This window comes from Notothenia rossii, assembly GCF_949606895.1.
Source record: "Notothenia rossii genome assembly, chromosome: 9".
Lineage (NCBI taxonomy): Eukaryota > Metazoa > Chordata > Actinopteri > Perciformes > Nototheniidae > Notothenia > Notothenia rossii.
Genome location: NC_136907.1, coordinates 76800761 through 76823188, shown reverse-complemented (window position 1 = coordinate 76823188; position 22428 = coordinate 76800761). Strand labels below are relative to the sequence as shown.

At 41.1% G+C, this 22428-nt stretch overlaps 1 protein-coding gene across 1 annotated transcript in view; it reads left to right on the top strand.

Annotated features, from left to right (window-relative positions):
• LOC307019302 (nuclear receptor coactivator 2-like) overlaps nt 1-22428 on the top strand; it is a 54668-nt gene that overhangs the window by 17825 nt on the left and 14415 nt on the right. Inside the window, 8 exon segments of the mRNA XM_079650092.1 lie at nt 3530-3633; nt 5409-5515; nt 5517-5584; nt 8162-8338; nt 9544-9645; nt 11718-11858; nt 13559-13706; nt 18607-19696. Coding sequence (XP_079506218.1) covers nt 3530-3633; nt 5409-5515; nt 5517-5584; nt 8162-8338; nt 9544-9645; nt 11718-11858; nt 13559-13706; nt 18607-19696 — 1937 coding nt within the window.

The following is a 22428-nucleotide window of genomic DNA, read 5'->3' as shown; positions in this document are numbered from 1 at the left end:
ACAGTGTCATATTTATTGATTTAAAGAAATAAAAGCGCACTGTGCCTTTAAGTGACTCTGCACAGCTCGGTCCTGCAGGAATGTGAGCTATGTGTCCTAATGGGGCCATGGGAGGCTTATGGAGGAGAGGGGGGTCTCTAATGTGGACATACAGCTCATATACTGGAGCACACATTTGTATTTCAACATGTATATTTTCTACTTTCTTAAAGGTCTCCTATTATGTTATTTTTAGGCATATATTATGGGTCTTAGATATATACAAATATATAAAAAAACATGTCTTTGATGTGTTTTGCTCCAAATACCAAACAGATCATGCATTTTAGACATCCCTCATACCCCTCTGTTTCAGCCCTGTTAGAGAACTGCTGATTTGGGGTCCTTAGCCTGAAAAAAAAAAGAGGAGGCGGAGCTAATGCCTGCTCTGAATTCTACGAGATACAGCTAAATGCTGCCGTGATTAAATGCCATCATGTTCCAAACACATCAAGGATTATTTCTGAAACAGTATGGAGCTCAAATGCTTCTTTTCTTGTGAGTTCCTTTTTTTATTTCCTGCTTCTTTACACATACTCTCTCCAGTACAGGTTAGCTCTGAGTGTTAGCGATGCTTGCTAATGTAAACAAAGACCATATTACGTCCAAAACACGTTGCGAATTGTTCGTGATGGCAACGTTTCTGATATTGCCGTGGGTCCGCTTTGCCGATATTACGTCATATCGGATGCAAATCTGGCTCAGCTCCGTTGTTCCCCCGTTTTTAGAGATTTGGGTACGGAGGAAAAGAGAGAAGGTTTTATTTTCTGACACTTTGTGAGTTCCCTGACACACCGGGGACACATATAGGTCCTCTTTTATAAAAGAATAAAGGCACGTATTTATACAGCTTTAAAGATTTTTTGAATTTTCACGGTCTACTGTATATGTTCTACTTTGTATTGCTGTTTTAATTCGATTTCTACCTACCTACCTACCTACCTACCTACCTACCTACCTACCAACCTACCTATCATGTTATTTGTAATTGACTATAGTTACTTTTTCGTTGTATCCTGATTACTTCGTCTTTTTACATGTACTCTGTTCACACTGCATCACATTCCAGGGGCTCAACCCTCCACACAATGATGGAGGAGGTGAAGTTATAGGAGTGTGTGAGAGAAGGTGTGTGTTTGCCTGAGGGCGGCATTGTGACAAAAACATCACTGTTGGTGGTTTCTGGGAAGAGAACATACCCGTTAGGAGAGTTCTCAGAGTGAGTCTATCTGACTGAATGTGTTTCCAAGAAAATAATCACACTGTGTGGTAAACATACTGTCAGTCTCTCCGTTAGATACCAGCCCTTCTTATAGTGAAGTGCAACAATCAGTGTTCCTGTGATTTGACACACCAACACTTTCAAAGTGCCAAACACTTATACACTGCTGGCTCAAATATGCACAGCTTCATTTGCTATGATTGCATCGAATTGACAACTCAATAGTTCAAAAAGTATATATATTTTTCTCCATAAAAGCTGCAGAAAGTCCTGAAACCTGGAAATGAGTCAGCGTTTCGGCACTTCCGGTTCCCTCGTCTCAAAGTCAACGTTATTTAAATGTGTTTTCGGTTGTTAGCCTGAAATAAAGTCTGCGGTTAACACAAGCTGAAGAGATTTTTTACATTTAGTTATACAACATAAAATACGTCAGTAAATACCCCACTGGTGGATTTAAAAACTGCGGTTGCTAACAAGTGCCTAAATGAGACGACTAAGCGTCATCACGCCCAACATTAACATGCTTTAGCTTAGCGGTGGTGATGTGAAGTCATGTGACCGTGTTATGGTTCCTTTATAGCCAATATTAACCTAATTTAGCTTAGCGGTGGTGACGTGAAGTCATGTGACCGTCCTGTAGTTCCTTTATAGCCAATATTAGCCGCCTTTAGCTTAGCGGTGGTGACGTGAAGTCATGTGACCGTCCTGTAGTTCCTTTATAGCCCAACATTAGCCTCCTTTAGCTTAGCGGTGGTGACGTGAAGTCATGTGACCGTGCTGTAGTTCCTTTATAGCCCAACATTAGCCTCCTTTAGCTTAGCGGTGGTGACGTGAAGTCATGTGACCGTCCTGTAGTTCCTTTATAGCCCAATATTAGCCGCCTTTAGCTTAGCGGTGGTGACGTGAAGTCATGTGACCGTCCTGTAGTTCCTTTATAGCCCAACATTAGCCTCCTTTAGCTTAGCGGTGGTGACGTGAAGTCATGTGACCGTGCTGTAGTTCCTTTATAGCCCAACATTAGCCTCCTTTAGCTTAGCGGTGGTGACGTGAACTCATGTGATCGTGCTGTAATTCCTTTATAGCCCAACATTAGCCTCCTTTAGCTTAGCGGTGGTGACGTGAAGTCATGTGACCGTGCTGTAGTTCCTTTATAGCCCAACATTAGCCACCTTTAGCTTAGCGGTGGTGACGTGAAGTCATGTGATCGTGCTGTAGTTCCTTTATAGCCCAACATTAGCCTCCTTTAGCTTAGCGGTGGTGAAGTGAAGTCATGTGACCGTGCTGTAGTTCCTTTATAGCTCAACATTAGCCTCCTTTAGCTTAGCGGTGGTGAAGTGAAGTCATGTGACCGTGCTGTAGTTCCTTTATAGCTCAACATTAGCCTCCTTTAGCTTAGCGGTGGTGACGTGAACTCATGTGATCGTGCTGTAATTCCTTTATAGCCCAACATTAGCCTCCTTTAGCTTAGCGGTGGTGACGTGAAGTCATGTGACCGTGCTGTAGTTCCTTTATAGCCCAACATTAGCCACCTTTAGCTTAGCGGTGGTGACGTGAAGTCATGTGATCGTGCTGTAGTTCCTTTATAGCCCAACATTAGCCTCCTTTAGCTTAGCGGTGGTGAAGTGAAGTCATGTGACCGTGCTGTAGTTCCTTTATAGCTCAACATTAGCCTCCTTTAGCTTAGCGGTGGTGACGTGAAGTCATGTGACCGTGCTGTAGTTCCTTTATAGCTCAACATTAGCCTCCTTTAGCTTAGCGGTGGTGAAGTGAAGTCATGTGACCGTGCTGTAGTTCCTTTATAGCCCAACATTAGCCTCCTTTAGCTTAGTGATGGTGACGTGAAGTCATGTGACCGTGCTGGAGTTCCTTTATAGCCCAACATTAACCTCCTTTAGCTTAGTGATGGTGACGTGAAGTCATGTGACCGTGTTGTAGTTCCTTTATAGCCCAACATTAGCCTCCTTTAGCTTAGCGGTGGTGACGTGAAGTCATGTGATCGTGCTGGAGTTCCTTTATAGCCCAACATTAGCCTCCTTTAGCTTAGCTAAGGGAACTCTTGCAATGCGATACAAAAAACACGTCATTATTGCACCACTCTGTTTATCACAGTGCATGCATTTATTAAACTACATACAAAATGTGGTGGATTTGATGAATGTCATTTTACTTTCTATCTCATATCTCTTCATACAAAGACGTTTATTTCTATTTTCCTGAGACCTCTCTCTGTATCTGTTATTAACGCATGTTTCTCGTTGTCTCCCACAGAGAAAGCTCCAGTGGAGGATGCTGAGGAGGTGCAGCAGGCGGACGTCTCCTCCACAGGACCAGGGGTCATCGATAAAGACGCTCTCGGGCCCATGATGCTGGAGGTAGGCTCAAACAGACATTACCAAACCCCCCCTGTCTCTCTGTGTTATCATCAGAGTTTAAAGGTCAAAGCGATAGAGACACAAAACAGTGACACCAATACAAAGTTTCTACTCACATACCCTCCTGTAAGAGACCAATTCAATAGAAATAAAAACATTTACATTCAAAATGAAGTAAAAAAAAAACTACACCTGCAGGTTTTTCCAATCTTTATTGGACATTCAGAAAAAGGCACTTCACATCAATCTTCATATACTGATGCATACTGTATCTGAACAGAAATGACATAGAACAATAAATAAAGTTAAAAGAAACATACACATTGTTTGGTTTTTGTATAGTTTTATGTCATTAAGAAAACCAATAAATACGAGATTCATTTCGAGGAAGCAACATTTGTAAAATAAAAATATGTTGCTAAAAGGTGCATATATTTAAATCTTAATTCTAATTGCAGAAGTAAACCTCATTCATGACTTTAAAATCAACTTCTTTGACTTTGTAACTGGTTGTCATCTTAAATGTATAATTATTTATTTTCCTTTCGAATAGCAAAGGAAAGCAAACTGAGGTGAAGTTAATGCTGAGAGATAAAGAGCTGTCTGACTGTCTCTCTTACTTTAAATGGCGTTGCATTGTACAGTGACGCAGAGAGATAAGAGTTCCTCTGACCCGCAGTAAGGCCGTCGTGTGTGTGTGTGTGTGTGTGTGTGTGTGTGTGTGTGTGTGTGTGTGTGTGTGTGTGTGTGTGTGTGTGTGTGTGTGTGTGTGTGTGTGTGTGTGTGTGTGTGTGTGTGTGTGTGTGTGTGTGTGTGTGTGTGTGTGTGTGTGTGTGTGTGTGTGTGTGTGTGTGTGTGTGTGTGTGTGTGTGTGCACACGTGCATGTATGAAAGTGTGTGTGTGTGGGTGTGTGTGTGTATGCACACGTGCATGTATGAAAGTGTGTGTGTGTGTGTGGGGTGACGTATAACATGGCACCCAATGAGGTAAAAATACCTCTCTGAAAAGCCAGATTAGAAAAGGGAGAGGTGGAGCTTAACCAAAGACACACAAACGCATACACACACACACACACGCACGCACACACACACACACACACACACACACACACACACACACACACATTATATTTAGCTCCCACCAGTCGCAACATTGGCCGAGGTGTCGGCTCAGAGATAAATATCTCTGTCCGTTCCCCACAGAGTGAGATGTGAATTGATAAGCAGCCGTTCAGCAGCACCGTGTGCAGACATGCGGCTGAAGGACAAATCACACTCTGTTCATATAGTGGGAAACGCTGAGTTGACAGGAATGAAAGAATGGAAAAACACACACACACACACACACACACACACACACACACACACACACACACACACACACACACACACACACACACACACACACACACACACACACACACACAGAACTAGATAGGCTACTGTAGGCTTGCTTTAATGCCTCGGGTTATAAAATCATTTAATTAAAACAATTAAATGTTAAGTGTTTCCATACAGTATATACAGATCTGGATATATGTTAAATATCTTTTAAATAAAAGAGGTTAAACTTGGTAGGAGTAAATTCTAAAATGTCATATTTACTGCCATTTGATTTGAGTGGAGAGTTGAGATTGAACTCAGCTCTGTGTCCCCCCTTCTTTCCCACCTATTGGTCTTATTTGTTTACTTTTTCTTAATCTCTCCCATTTTCTCTAACTTTCTCCCCCCCTCTCTTAATCTCATCTTTTGTCTCCTCTTCCTCACTCCCCCAGGCTCTGGACGGCTTCTTCTTCGTGGTCAACATGGAGGGAAACATTGTGTTTGTGTCGGAGAACGTGAGCCAGTATCTGCGCTGCCAGCAGGAGGAGCTGATGAACACCCGTCTACAGCGTGCTGCACGTCGGAGACCACGCAGAGTTCGTCAAGAACCTCCTGCCCACCAGCCTGGGTGAGAACCGCAGGAAGTGTACTGGTCTGATGGACGAGATACTGTGAGGTGTTTTAACCAATGTGGAGTTTTAGCCTGAGGTTAGTCACCTCAATAAACCTGAATACAGCGTTCAGGCCAGCAGAGCAAATAATGCTAACAGATTGTTCCTCAGTCTGTACAAACTCAGAGGTCTGGAGAAATGGGATACATGTGGGTTAAAGATCAACCAACACAGATATGTAGCTGCAGGTAACTAAAAACATTTATAAAACGGACAAGTCAAATCAAGCAATCTGATTGGTTCTTAGCTGTGATATACTGAGTGTATACCACGGGTAGAATTGTAAGTTACTTTTCACAACAAGTCAGTATCCCTCCGCGTCTGAGAAAAACAGTTGGGCTGAAAAGCAAACTTATATCACAGCTAAGGGGGTTGTCGACCCTCCGCTTCGCGTCGGGCTGAACCACGCCCCTTAGCTGTGATATAATGAGCATATACCACGGCCTGTCGTGAGCTATTGCTTAAGTAAATAACACATTTTAAACAATACAAATCGCGAAGCAAATGACTTCATAAATAAATCCATTTTCTACCGTGTCCTTAACAACATTTCTTGACATATCTTATTGATAAAGCTTTAGCTAATAGTTCAATCCTGTTGACAATATGTGCAGCTTTTGGGCTGGATTAGCTCCACATTAAAACTCATTACAGAGACGGTTTATTTTGGTGTATTGGAGTAGTTTGGTGTTGCATCTTGGCACTAATATTTAACAGACCTTATTGACAAAGCTTTGGCTAATAGCTGAATCCTGTTGACAAGGTGTGCAGCTTTGGGGTTAAATTAGCTCCACATTAAAACTATTTTTTATTAGCATGTGTTATATCTTACCAGGGATGTTCTATAGCAGTGGTTCTCAACTGGTGGGTCACGACCCAAAGGTGGGTCGTGGACCCGTTTCGACTGGGTCGCAGATGTGTGAGTGAAGGAAAAAAAAAAAAAAAAAATTGAATTCTTTTTTTTGGGGGGGGGGGGGGGAGTCAAACTTTTATTTTAAAGACCCGATTTTCTAACGCTGTGCATGCAGTCGGCGTTGGACTGGAAGTACCGGAGACCATAAACGATTTTGAAAACTTCTGTCACGTAGTGATCATCTTCTCAATAAAATATCTTTGCTGATGTTTTTTCGAGTCTTCTGGCCAATCAGAATCAAGATTGTTGCCGGAAGTCCCGACGGAGAATAACTTTGCGGTAGAACTCTTCTTTATACATCCATGGGTACAACTTCAGATAAAAATGAACACATAATGAAATATGACCCCCGGTTTGATGATTGACAGGTCACAGAACAATGGGGGCTATCTACCCTTACCCACAATTTAAAGTAAGTCACACAGACTATCTCCTCTTTGCTCTTCTCGCAGCAAGATGTCAGAACAAAGTGAAAAACAAACAATGGCTTAAAATATTATTAATATGTCGGGTAGCAATAGATGTATTTATTTTCTTCTCAGAGTGTACCAGAATGCATAGTTTATGTTAGTATTTCTAAAAATCTCCTGGGGGAGAATCCCCCCAGGCCCCCCTGCTGGGTTTGGGTTTTCAGCATGTGTGCCTTTTTAAATAGTTCAGCTTTGATTCCATCATCTCATTAAACCTTTTTTAAAAGCATACTTTAGTTCTGTGAAGGGATAAATGCACTGTACTTCACTTTTATTAATATTGTATGCTGAAAAGCGTATATATTACAGCACGATTTTTGTTGAATAGATTTGAGCGCTTCAAAATGTTGAGTTGCGATGTATTGACCAAGTAAAAAGTGGGTCCCGAAGCCTGACCAGTTGAGAACCACTGGTCTATAGGATAGCGGTGGACGACTTTACTTTTACTTCTTATATTTTGAACTCAAATACCTGTACTTTCTACTTCTTACATGTTGAACTCAAATACCTGTACTTTCTACTTCTTACATGTTGAACTCAAATACCTGTACTTTCTACTTCTCACATTTTCCAAACAGGCTGGTTCCTTTAGTCTGAATGTGTGTTTGGTGGCGTGATCATTATTATTTAGAGTCATTGCGTGCCTATTGATTTGAACACGATCCATGTATCCATCATTTCCTTGTCTTCTCTAAAGAAGAGGGACCAATGGAAACGTTGTCATGTTGCCGTTGTTCAGCATGGAAACATTCATTAGCTAACAATGACATTATTGTTCTATTAATATAAAGGGAGGTCAGGTACTCTTTCAAACAGCTGCTAGTTATGGGTACTTTTTACTGAAGTACATTTAAAAGCCTCTTTACTTTGACTTGAGTAAAGAAGTTTAGTCAGTACTTCTACTTTCACCAGAGTATTTTTAAACACGAGTATCTTTACTTCTACTTGAGTAAAGGATGTGTGTACTTCTACTTGAGTAAAGGATGTGTGTACTTCTACTTGAGTAAAGGATGTGTGTACTTCTACTTGAGTAAAGGATGTGTGTACTTCTACTTGAGTAAAGGATGTGTGTACGTTTGCCCTCTCTGGTGCTTGGTGATGCGCTTCATGTTGACCACCTTTCTGTTTTGCTGCCTCTCTTTATCTCGCAGTGAACAGCCGCAGCAGTGACTCTTCGAACAGGAACAGCCACACGTTTAACTGCCGTATGTTGGTCAACCCTCACGCTGACGCTGAAGCCGACCAGCAGGAGGCGCCGCAGCAGAAATACGAAACCATGCAGTGTTTCGCCGTCTCCGAACCCAAGTCTATCAAAGAAGAGGGGGAAGGTAATGTCTCTTATGTCATGTTGTGTATTGAGCCTCTCTCCGTTTTGATTTATTCCTTAGTCAAGGTTAGGGTTAGGGTGACCTTCGGAGATCTCCCATTGGACGGAACTTTGGGAGTTTTAGCCAGTGCAAACCACTTTTAACTATTTTACCTGTTTTATTGTGTTGCACTGTTGGAGGAGCCTTTGACATAAGATTGTCAGTGACATATCTTCACTGTAGCTATGCACACATGACATAAAAGCCTTGAAACTTGAATCTTGAGACCGGTACGTATAACACACTACAAGAAAGGAAAAAACCCAAAATGCATAATCTGGCTTTTTTTAACCTTTTCTTTCTCCTTCATTTCGTTCACTATTTGTTCCTCTCGTCTTCATAGTTTCGCCGATCAACTTCTACATTTTCTTTCTCGCTTGTATTTTCTCATTCTCTACTCCTTTTGTTTCTATCTCACCACCCTTGTCTTCACTCTGTCATTTTCTCATCACTTTCTCCATCCCCCTCTTCTTCACAGTCTCTGGTGTCCTGTCCTCTTTCCACCACCATCTCATCTACTGAGAGACACTAATTAGTGTGTGTCACTTCCCGTCATCTTCCCATCTTATCTTATATCACACACACACACACACACACACACACACACACACACACACACACACACACACACACACACACACACACACACACACACACACACACACACACACACACACACACACACACTTGGGAAAAGAATATGTCTAGCATTCTAATTTGAGACGTCTGACAACCAGATTTTGTGGGTGTTGCTTGAGATTAGGGCGGAGGCTGATTTTAAAACTCAGTCTGAGTCTGTTGAGGCTGACTCAATGAGTTTGATTTCAATGCTAAAGTATTGTTAGGGTGTTGCTGTGGTTGAACATGAGGATGACAATGTCATATTTATGGTCATGCAAGGCATTCTAGAGTCTCTTCGTAGATACTTATTGTGTAGATTGGCATTCAAAGTCAGATTGTTTAGAAGTACCCTTAAAGCGTGACCTTTTGAAGGTTTTAATTTAAATAATAATGTTGTTTTAACGGTCCCACTGCGCCTATGTTCTTCTACTGTATACATGTTATATTACATTACTCAAGGTGTATGTTGGTTAGTTATAGTGTATGTTAGTTATAGTGTATGTTAGTTAAGGATTATTTTAACCAATATTTTTCCAAACACACAGATTTCCAGTCTTGTCTGATCTGTGTGGCGAGAAGAGTCCCCGTCAAAGAGAGACCTGTGATGCCCACGTACGAGAGCTTCACCACGAGACAAGACCTCCAAGGTACAAAAGGACCATTTTTAATAACACAGTTTTAGGTTAGGGTCATTATTTTTTATTTATTTGACCTTTATTTAACCAGGATAGGTCTCATTGAGATTAAAAATCTCATTTTCAAGAGAGTCCTGGCCCAAGAATGGTAACAGCACAGTTTCAGACAGTTTTACAGTTACAAACAATTCAAAAACACACAATCACAACACAGTCATACACCAAGTTTAGCCAAAGCATTTACAGACACAGCGGCCTGCTTCAAGGTCAGTTAAAGTTGCTTTGAGTGTTTCTAATGAGACCAGCTCTCGAGTTTCAGCTCAGTTTGAAGCAGGTTCCAAGCTTGAGGGGCAGCGTAACTGAACGCTCTTTTCCCAAGTTCAGTACGGACCTTTGCTACAGTTAAAAGGAAAAAGTTATCTGAGCGAAGCCGATAGGATCCAGTGCATTTTTTATTTATGTACATACTTAGATTTTTCTTGAAGGAAAATTATGTTTTTTTCGTATGCCTTCACTGTGAAGTAAAATTGAGAAAAGACTTGATCAATTGAATTAAATGGGGTTGACAAAACATCCAATTACAAACTGTCACACAGCTCGTACAAAATAATCTAGGTCTTATTCCAGAATCAGTAGTATGCTCACTACTTCTCTAAATAAACACAGTTTTGCTCAAATCTTACAATATCAAACACCGCTGCAAAAACAGTGTCACACTTCCACTGATATGTTAGTAGTCCTTTAATATGAAGTATGATCAATCAGTATAGTGCATAGTACCAAATTAAAATGTACGATAAGTACGTTGTTTGAAAATGTGTAGGTTCAGAGGTGTCTTCTGCAGAGTGAATGTTTGCACTTCAGGTTGTGAACTGAGGTCCACAGGTGAAGCTCCATGACAAACCACACCAGCAAACAACTGAAACATGGAAGTCATCTGTTACAAATCTTTTATTATCGGGGCTGCGTTTAACAAAATCAAAACTCAATCCATTTACAAAGTTCCACGTCTCATTTCTGGGATCCAGTTGTCTGCTCAAAACGTCTCAAACACTCAGTCTTCAGTAAAAGGTTCAGGCGAGAGAAAAGTTTTTGGTTATACTGTAAGTACGTTAAATGTATTTTCAAAGCGCTGTTCACAGACATAGTCACAAAGTGCTTGACAAAGCATTAAAACATCCTACGAATAAAGATGTGCTAAAAACACAATACACAATAAAAACATACAATAAAATAGAATGAAAGCACCCAAACAGGAATGTAGTATTCTTTTAAGATGGCGTATAAAATCAGTATGGTGTAAAGTGCAAATATATAATCTTGTCTTGATCCAGTCTTTCCCAAAGTATCTGCTGTATGGTGAATTCAAGCTGACACAGGATCAAAGTCAACTTTTGTGTGTGTGTGTGTGTGTGTGTGTGTGTGTGTGTGTGTGTGTGTGTGTGTGTGTGTGTGTGTGTGTGTGTGTGTGTGTGTGTGTGTGTGTGTGTGTGTGTGTGTGTGTGTGTGTGTGTGTGTGTGTGTGTGTGTGTGTGTGTGTGTGTGTGTGTGTGTGTGTGTGTGTGTGTGTGTGTGTGTGTGTGTGTGTGTGTGTGTGTGTGTGTGTGTGTGTGTGTGTCAGACAGACAGACAGACAGACAGACAGACAGACAGACAGACAGACAGACAGACAGACAGACAGACAGACAGACAGACAGACAGACAGACAGACAGACAGACAGACAGACAGACAGACAGACAGACAGACAGACAGACAGACAGACAGACAGACAGACAGACAGACAGACAGACAGACAGACAGACAGACAGACAGACAGACAGACAGACAGACAGACAGACAGACACAAACAAATATGTATATCCTACACAATCAACAGACACATTTATACACATGCACACAATAAGATAAAAGCACAACAGTCAATACAAAATAACGGTCACTTCAATATCTTTGGGAATGTACATTAGTGCAAGATTGTCCATAGCAGCGTAAAAGGTGTTTGGTGCTGGAATTGAGAGAATAGAGATCTGAATCTTTTGGTCAGTTGTTAAGAAATGACATCTCTTATCTCCTCCCTCCCCAGGTAAGATCACGTCTCTGGACACCAGTCTGCTGCGGGCCTCCATGAAGCCGGGCTGGGAGGATTTGGTGCGACGATGCATTCAGAGATTTCACCTGCAGAACGACGGGGAGATGTCCTTCGCTAAGAAACACCAGCAGGAGGGTGAGGAAGAACTGGAACTCAAAGTGTCTTCAATTCATGCTCTGACTTTCTTCAGATTGGGTTGATTTATTGGTGGTTTCTCTTATAGTTCTTTTTGAGTTTTTGCAAGTCTTGATGAATTCTTCCGAGGTTCAATTCGGACATGTTGGGCGTTCATTGATCTAGAAGTTAAATGAGGAATAAATTGTCGGACAATCTCCCTTATATCTGCAGACTGTAATAACTCTGTAACTAAAGGAGGTGTTTGCCGCCTTAGCTTGCTGACTATAATCCTTTTTTCATTTAATTTAATTTTGGTTTATATATGATATTTTCTTAAAGTATTGTTTTGAGTTTTGCAAGTCTTGATGAATTGTTCCTAGGTTGCAGTCGAATAGTCCAAGTATCAGCTCCTATCGTCTATCCCTATCGTCTGTCCCTTGACCTCTGAGTGAAACGTCACGGGGTTAAGGGATAGTGGATAGGAGAATTCTAAAGGACTTAGGAGAAGAGACTGCGGTGCTTTAGAGAATCCGAATGCACTTTCACTATCTGACGTGTTTATGATGCGTCAGCGGACGTCATTATGTGCGTCTGCTGCTGGTGGGAAACTATGGAAACTACAGTTTTCTATACACCGGACTAAAACATGGATGTTTCATAAGAACGAGGGACTCATCTAGAGACTCTGCACCGTGCTCTGATGCTGTTGCTTTATGCTTTATGAACGTGGACAACAGAGAAACATATTCTTCATGACCAAAGTTGTTACTGAAATAAAAAATGAAAGTGAACCTTATGCTCGTCACCCTCTCCCTCCGGTCCACATTAATACAAATGATCCCAATACGTATGATTTTATGAAAATATCTTAAAATCAATACAAATGTATTTATTATAAACTTTAGTCTTTAACATCTATCACTGTGTATATCACCATTCAAACATCTTTTAAAAGTTGAACAAACCCCACACAGCTCAGTGAAATGTTGACTTTATTTGATCATTTCAGTAAAAAACTAACGTTCATATTTCTCTTTTTGATTATAATACTGATGAACGTTCAAAACAAAGCACTTTGGCAACTTACCACATACGTTTTAAAATGCTTAATAAGCACCGTAACTTTCACGATATCATTTCTCGGTCATAATCGGTTGTTTTCGTGAACGGCCGAAAGTTGTGTGACGGCTGCAAGGCATTGTGGGGCAGCATCTTCTCCTCTCCTTTCGTAAAGGGAGGTCCAGTGGTTCCTAAGCTAAAGGAGCTTATAAAGAAGTTTGAAACCTCCTTTCCTTTCATCTAGAGAATTCGAACGGCTCTTATCATCTTATCCGTTAGGAACGTTCCTAAGCTAAACGGACTATTCGGACGCAGCCCTAGGTTCAATGTGGATGTTGAGGGTTCGTTGAATTTTAAATTACCCGTTTTTTTGCGACTGTCTTTGTTAAGTGTGACTTTTGTAAAGTGTGTTTGTGTATTTTTAAAGACGCTATATAAATTAAATACATTATTATTATTCTGAAATTACTTGAGGAAGAAATTGAAGGACAATCAAAATCCACCTTATATCTAGTTTTCCGTGTATTAAGTACATTTTTAACCAATTTCTTCTGACACTTTAATCCACCTTAGTGTCCTTATCTCTTTCGGTGGCATCAAGTCATCACTTTGTCCGTGTTAGGATGTTGATATTAAAGAGTGTTTCTCTCTCTTTGCAGTGTTGAGGATCGGCCACGCTCTCAGCCCTCTGTACAGATTCTCTCTCGCTGACGGCACCATCGTCTCGGCTCACACCAAGAGCAAACTGGTCCGATCGCAGGCCACCAACGAGCCTCAGCTCTACATGTCGCTGCACATCCTGCAGAGGTACGACACTCTTCCTCTTCCTCGTTTCTGTCTTCCTGATCATCATGCTTAGTCTTTAGGAGACCCCACATGTGAGCTATTTTCCTCAATGTCCTTAAGAAGAGAGGCAACCGAAGGACAGTTATGCATTGTCTGAGAGTCCATCTTTAAAATGTTACACCAAAGTTTTCCCTTGTTTTTTAAGTCACTTTATAAACTCTGGTTCTGGAACAGTGTTTAGTCTTTAGGAGCCTGTTGCAGTCAGTGTCATTCACTGCGTTAGTTCGTTAAATCAGATATGTTCTTTAGTTTCCTGTCCAACGAAAAAGAGGCAACCAAAGGACATTTATGCATTGTCCGAGATTCCATCTTTTGAAGTTTGAGTTTTCCACCTGCAAGCTTTTTTTCTTTACTACTTTTAGGTATAATTGTTTCCCAGTGTTTCATTTTTTGGGTTTTAAGAAAGAAAAACATATTTTGAGAGCCTCCATTAACAGACACGAGGTTTAACTCCCAAGAAAGTTATCCTAAACCTATTAAACATTCTTGATTCACATTTAGTTTAGTAGTCTGTCTTTTTAAGCGGTACAGAATATAGTCAGTGCATTTTTTCTTCGACGGTAGAAATATTACTTAGACTCTGTGGTCAATGGTTTTAAATGATCCTAATAAACCCTGAAAAGCGACATAAGGATCATCAACTTTTACAAAAACCTTTTAATGTTTAAAAAACAGTTAAACAGATAGTTTTGTTTTAATTGTCAGTAAATACAGAGAACAGGGTTTTGGGTAGAAGTTAGGTAAGTCTAAAACCTCTGGTTCTGAAACAGCATACAGAACTGAGGAAACAGAGTAGTAACGAAGCTAAATCTGTAACAGTGTGATAGCTTTAAACATGAATCAACTCGAGCCCCACACCAAACACACAAAGCTCTCATTGTGCCGATCGCCGCGGCCATCATTTCCAATGTGGAACTTGTGGAAGTAAAAAGGCCACGTTCTGGCCATTGATCCTCGAAAGCTCCGGGTAACAGTCCTGGCTTTGTTTCCTGACCGCCGTCCAACTCTGTGAAAGGTCCTACTGGAGGAACACTGTACTGGCTGCTGGTGCTCCTGTCAGTTTTGTGCAATACATGCTGTATTGTGGCGTTTCTGGATAAGAGGCTCTTTGTTCTTAATACAGATTGATCTCTGTGCAAATCAACATCGAACAAAAACACTCAAACACAATCTTATATTTTTATGATGTACTTTAAGTCATTAGATCTTGTCGACCCCTTCCTGAAATGCCTCCATCAGCAGGAGAGGACTCTTTAAAGTAGAGACACTACATACTGATATACACCTGAACATCAGCATGAGAGCACTCTTTAAAGTAGAGACACTACATACTGATATACACCTGAACATCAGCAGGAGAGGACTCTTTAAAGTAGAGACACTACATACTGATATACACCTGAACATCAGCAGGAGAGGACTCTTTAAAGTAGAGACACTACATACTGATATACACCTGAACATCAGCAGGAGAGGACTCTTTAAAGTAGAGACACTACATACTGATATACACCTGAACATCAGCAGGAGAGGACTCTTTAAAGTAGAGACACTACATAATGATATACACCTGAACATCAGCAGGAGAGTACTCTTTAAAGTCGAGACACTACATACTGCTATACACCTGAACATCAGCAGGAGAGGACTCTTTAAAGTAGAGACACTAGATACTGATATACACCTGAACATCAGCAGGAGAGGACTCTTTAAAGTAGAGACACTAGATACTGATATACACCTGAACATCAGCAGGAGAGGACTCTTTAAAGTAGAGACACTACATACTGATATACACCTGAACATCAGCAGGAGAGGACTCTTTAAAGTAGAGACACTATATACTGATATACACCTGAACATCAGCAGGAGAGGACTCTTTAAAGTAGAGACACTACATACTGATATACACCTGAACATCAGCAGGAGAGGACTCTTTAAAGTAGAGACACTACATAATGATATACACCTGAACATCAGCAGGAGAGGACTCTTTAAAGTCGAGACACTACATACTGATATACACCTGAACATCAGCAGGAAAGGACTCTTTAAAGTAGAGACACTATATACTGATATACACCTGAACATCAGCAGGAGAGGACTCTTTAAAGTAGAGACACTAGATACTGATATACACCTGAACATCAGCAGGAGAGGACTCTTTAAAGTAGAGACACTAGATACTGATATACACCTGAACATCAGCAGGAGAGGACTCTTTAAAGTAGAGACACTACATACTGATATACACCTGAACATCAGCAGGAGAGGACTCTTTAAAGTAGAGACACTATATACTGATATACACCTGAACATCAGCAGGAGAGGACTCTTTAAAGTAGAGACACTACATACTGATATACACCTGAACATCAGCAGGAGAGGACTCTTTAAAGTAGAGACACTACAGACTGATATACACCTGAACATCAGCAGGAGAGGACTCTTTAAAGTAGAGACACTACATACTGATATACACCTGAACATCAGCAGGAGAGGACTCTTTAAAGTAGAGACACTACATAATGATATACACCTGAACATCAGTAGGAGAGGACTCTTTAAAGTAGAGACACTACATACTGATATACACCTGAACATCAGCAGGAGAGAACTCTTTAAAGTAGAGACACTATATACTGATATACACCTGAACATCAGCAGGAGAGGACTCTTTAAAGTAGAGACACTACATACTGATATACACCTGAACATCAGCAGGAGAGGACTCTTTAAAGTAGAGACACTACATACTGATATACACCTGAACATCAGCAGGAGAGGACTCTTTAAAGTAGAGACACTACATAATGATATACACCTGAACATCAGCAGGAGAGGACTCTTTAAAGTCGAGACACTACATACTGCTATACACCTGAACATCAGCAGGAGAGGACTCTTTAAAGTAGAGACACTAGATACTGATATACACCTGAACATCAGCAGGAGAGGACTCTTTAAAGTAGAGACACTACATACTGATATACACCTGAACATCAGCAGGAGAGGACTCTTTAAAGTAGAGACACTATATACTGATATACACCTGAACATCAGCAGGAGAGGACTCTTTAAAGTAGAGACACTACATACTGATATGCACCTGAACATCAGCAGGAGAGGACTCTTTAAAGTAGAGACACTACATAATGATATACACCTGAACATCAGCAGGAGAGGACTCTTTAAAGTCGAGACACTACATACTGATATACACCTGAACATCAGCAGGAGAGGACTCTTTAAAGTAGAGACACTAGATACTGATATACACCTGAACATCAGCAGGAGAGGACTCTTTAAAGTAGAGACACTACATACTGATATACACCTGAACATCAGCAGGAGAGGACTCTTTAAAGTAGAGACACTATATACTGATATACACCTGAACATCAGCAGGAGAGGACTCTTTAAAGTAGAGACACTACAGACTGATATACACCTGAACATCAGCAGGAGAGGACTCTTTAAAGTAGAGACACTACAGACTGATATACACCTGAACATCAGCAGGAGAGGACTCTTTAAAGTAGAGACACTACATAATGATATACACCTGAACATCAGCAGGAGAGGACTCTTTAAAGTCGAGACACTACATACTGATATACACCTGAACATCAGCAGGAGAGGACTCTTTAAAGTAGAGACACTAGATACTGATATACACCTGAACATCAGCAGGAGAGGACTCTTTAAAGTAGAGACACTACAGACTGATATACACCTGAACATCAGCAGGAGAGGACTCTTTAAAGTAGAGACACTACAGACTGATATACACCTGAACATCAGCAGGAGAGGACTCTTTAAAGTAGAGACACTACAGACTGATATACACCTGAACCTCAGCAGGAGAGGACTCTTTAAAGTAGAGACACTACATACTGATATACACCTGAACATCAGCAGGAGAGGACTCTTTAAAGTAGAGACACTAGATACTGATATACACCTGAACATCAGCAGGAGAGGACTCTTTAAAGTAGAGACACTACAGACTGATATACACCTGAACATCAGCAGGAGAGGACTCTTTAAAGTAGAGACACTACAGACTGATATACACCTGAACATCAGCAGGAGAGGACTCTTTAAAGTAGAGACACTACATAATGATATACACCTGAACATCAGCAGGAGAGGACTCTTTAAAGTCGAGACACTACATACTGATATACACCTGAACATCAGCAGGAGAGGACTCTTTAAAGTAGAGACACTAGATACTGATATACACCTGAACATCAGCAGGAGAGGACTCTTTAAAGTAGAGACACTACAGACTGATATACACCTGAACATCAGCAGGAGAGGACTCTTTAAAGTAGAGACACTACAGACTGATATACACCTGAACATCAGCAGGAGAGGACTCTTTAAAGTAGAGACACTACAGACTGATATACACCTGAACCTCAGCAGGAGAGGACTCTTTAAAGTAGAGACACTACATACTGATATACACCTGAACATCAGCAGGAGAGGACTCTTTAAAGTAGAGACACTAGATACTGATATACACCTGAACATCAGCAGGAGAGGACTCTTTAAAGTAGAGACACTAGATACTGATATACACCTGAACATCAGCAGGAGAGGACTCTTTAAAGTAGAGACACTAGATACTGATATACACCTGAACATCAGCAGGAGAGGACTCTTTAAAGTAGAGACACTACAGACTGATATACACCTGAACATCAGCAGGAGAGGACTCTTTAAAGTAGAGACACTACATACTGATATGAACCTGAACATGATCATATAATGTCCTCTTTAAATCACCACTTGTGCTGTACCTCATTCTTAAAATTCACCTATTCTGATTTTTCTTTCTTTTGACTTCCAGAGAGAACATGACTGTGGAGATACCAGGAGGGCAGGGCATATCCAAACCAATGACCCCCACCAGTGTGTGCGGCCCCTCCCCTTCCCCTGATGCCAGCGTCACCAGCAACACCCCAGTTCGTGGTTTGGGGGTCGTTTCGGGGCGGGGTAGCAGCCCTAAAACAGTGAAACTGGGCAGCCCTTCACCCCAGGGAAGCCCCAACGTCTCCTCCGCCATTTTGTCCCCTCGTCATCTCCCAAACCCCTCTGGGTCTTTCTCTCCTGCAGCTGGACTCCATTCTCCAGCGTCTGTTTGCAGCAGCACGGGAAAAAGCCAAGGGTTCAATTCCCTCAGTGCACTGCAGGCAGTCAGTCAGGGGCACAGGGTTTCCCAAGGACTCACCGAGGGGCAGTGTACAGACAGGTCACCTGACAGGAAGTCGATTGGAGTCCAGAGCCCTCAAAACACTCAAAACACTCAAAACAGCAAGAATAATCAAAGCTTGGAGGCGGATTTATTGGGAACTTTTGGGGAGCAGCAGCAGGAGTTGTCGTTGTCCCCGAGTCAAGAGGAGGAGAAGGATAGTGACCCCGATAGCTCCGAAAATAACGGGGGTTTAGGGGAGGGAAATCGCCCGATGAACACAAAAGGCCACACTAAGCTTCTTCAACTCCTCACCACCAAATCAGAGCCCCCAGATCCTTGCTCTTCTCCCCCTTCAGGCGACGACCAAAAGGACCAAATGGGAGGTTCGGGTGGATCCGGGAATAACAACCACTCCACCTCGCTGAAAGAGAAACACAAAATCCTCCATAGACTCCTCCAGAACAGCACTTCGCCCGTGGAGTTGGCCAAATTGACGGCGGAGGCGACGGGAAAAGACCCCCTGGGTGGGGAGGCAACTTCTGGGGACAATATGGCCGCCCTGGGGGACATCAAACAGGAACCTGGGAGCCCCAAAAAGAAGGACAACGCGTTGCTGCGCTACCTGTTGGACAGGGACGATAATGGCATCCTGGATAAAACCATCAAGCTGGAACCAGGCGAGGAACCGCAGCTGGCCAACGTGAAGATAGAGAAACAGGAAGTGGGATTCAACATGGCCGACCAGGTGAGGGGTGATGACAGTGAGGTTCATGATTAGTAACGAATAATCTGTGGGTGGATTGATGGGTAATGATTTGCCAGCAATTTCGATTACAATTTAAGTTCATTTTAAGGGGAAAATAGCAGCTTTTCGTTTTTGAGTCTCAAATGTTACTTCTCTCAGTTTAGCATGGCTACAAATTACAATTATTTCTAGTATCGGTTAATTTGGCAACTATTTTTTTTATTAATCTATGGGTAAATGGGGAGAAACAATCAGCAGCAGTTGCGAATATTATTTTAGTAAACTATCATAAAAAATACCATTTGTTGGGTTTCAATTATTATTATTTGTTCAATTAGTGGTTAATCTCCCAATAAATAGTCCGTCAATTAATCCGATGTCTTTTAATGTCCTATTTTATATACAAAATAACAAGAAAAGCCATAAGAGCACGACATTTGACCGACTGAAACTCAACTTTTACATGAAAAATGAAAATTGATAAAGTACATTATATTAAAAATAGTTTATAAAACAAGGAATTGATTAGAAATAGTTGACAGTAAATGTATTAGTAATTGTTCCGTCCCTAATTTATGGTACAATTGAAAACGCAATATCTTTATCAGTAGTACATGAACACATGGAGGAGGACCGCAGGCATTCTCCCCTTGCATATCAACCATCCTGTCTTTTATGAGAAAGATCATAAATATTTCCACTTAGGAAGCTGGCATAGTGTGTTTAACAGCTCCTGTAAACACGTTGGGTGGGGGGGGTGGTGTGTGTGTGTGTGTGTGTGTGTGTGTGTGTGTGTGTGTGTGTGTGTGTGTGTGTGTGTGTGTGTGTGTGTGTGTGTGTGTGTGTGTGTGTGTGTGTGTGTGTGTGTGTGTGTGTGTGTGTGTGTGTGTGTGTGTGTGTGTGTGTGTGTGTGTGTGTGTGTGTGTGTGTGTGTGTGTGTGCACACACACGTGCATGTATGAAAGTGTGTGTGGGGTGTGTGTGTGTGTGTGTGTGTACGACGTGTTGACTTCCTGCAGGCAGCTGATGGCTAGCTGTCAGGAGTCCGTTAGTCCCTGAAACACAAGATGTTCTGGCAGCATGCACAAAGGCTCACACACCGTTATGTGCTTGAGCCTGTGTGGGGGGGGTGTGTGTGTGTGTGGATAAATAAGGAACGCAATGCTACATGTGCAGCTGTAATAGAGACATAAGATGATGGACGGGATGTCAGTGGAGATATGTTTGTGGTAAAGCATGTTGGAGTGTTTGTGATTTAGTAGTCAAATTATTTGTCTTTACATTGTGGACATTTGGGATGAAATGAAAGAACAATATTGAGAATATACTCTAAAATAAATATATATATTTGCTAGATATTCATGTAAACATTAGAATTAAATTATCCAATATATGTTTTTCTTTTATGTACAGTTTAACAATATATACAGTGCTGTTTCAGTACTAATACACTCTTAATGCTGATTTGCATATGTCTGAATGTACAGTTTTTCTCTCACCGTTGAAAGTGTTGCTTATTGAAGCTGCAGGTGCACAGACAGGCTTGTAGTTTCAGGGACAGGCTGAAGGAGGAAGGTCTGACTTCCTTTAGAGGACGTTCTTTCAACAGCTGTTCCTCCGGAGGCTGCGTTCAGAGGCTCTGATCCTGCAGGCTTGGTTTCTAGTTTGTAGAATAAAGTGAGATTTTTTTCTGAGCCGGTCCTCAAGCAGCCAGGAACTCTTTCATGTCAGGCTAAAGGGACATACTTTGTCCATCAATTACTCACCCCGTGTTACTTTGAACTCGTTTTGTTTTGTTGAAGCCCTTCACGGAGAAAGGTGGTGATGAATTGAAGTAAACCGGGGAAGCAAAAGCAACAAAACTACTTCAAAACTTTTGTTAAAAACTCCACAATTCTCACTTATGCAGGAGTAAGCCCACTGTGTCTCAAACACATGCATTTAAACCAATAAGTAAAACACATGGACTCACTCAGCCCCCGAGGAGTGAGTCCAAAGCATGTCTGTTTATGTAAAAAGATCTTGGTAAGGGCTTTATTGAAAATGCCTGTGTTTGTATAGTAGGAGTCGGACCATATACAATGAGACTTTGACGAAATGAAATGTCTTACCATGTTCAAAATGTTTACATCCAAACCATTTGAAAGGAACCAGCAGTATGATTTCCAGTTGTACTGACCTCTAGTGGCAGCTTTGGAGAACTACAACAATATTTGCAAACTTGTGTTGCATCCCAAATGTCTGTTTGAAAACCAAATGATAGGGTTTTCTTTCTGGGAAATTCACAGCTGATACCCTGAGCCTAGGGCTGCTTGATTATGGCAAAAATCATAATCTCAATTATTTGGGTCAATAATTGATATCACGATTATTAAAAACGATTATCCATTTACTTTGAAAACATACATTTATTGAAAAAAAAATGTGTTGTATGTTTTTAACAATTGATTATCCTGAATTTTAAGTATGATTCAATTGAAAAACCACAACAAAAAAAAGTATGTTTTAAAAAAAAAAATATATATATATATTTTTTTAATAATAATCGTTTTATTTCGATTATGTTTTTTTCATAGTCGTTGCAAGCCAAAATCGTAATTACGATTAAAATACGATTAATTGAGCAGCCCTACCTGAGCCTGCTTATAAGAATAAAATACTGTATTTATCCCAGGAGAAATTGTTTTAAAAACGTGACAGTAGCTCCATTTTAGAATTACACCTTCCTCGAG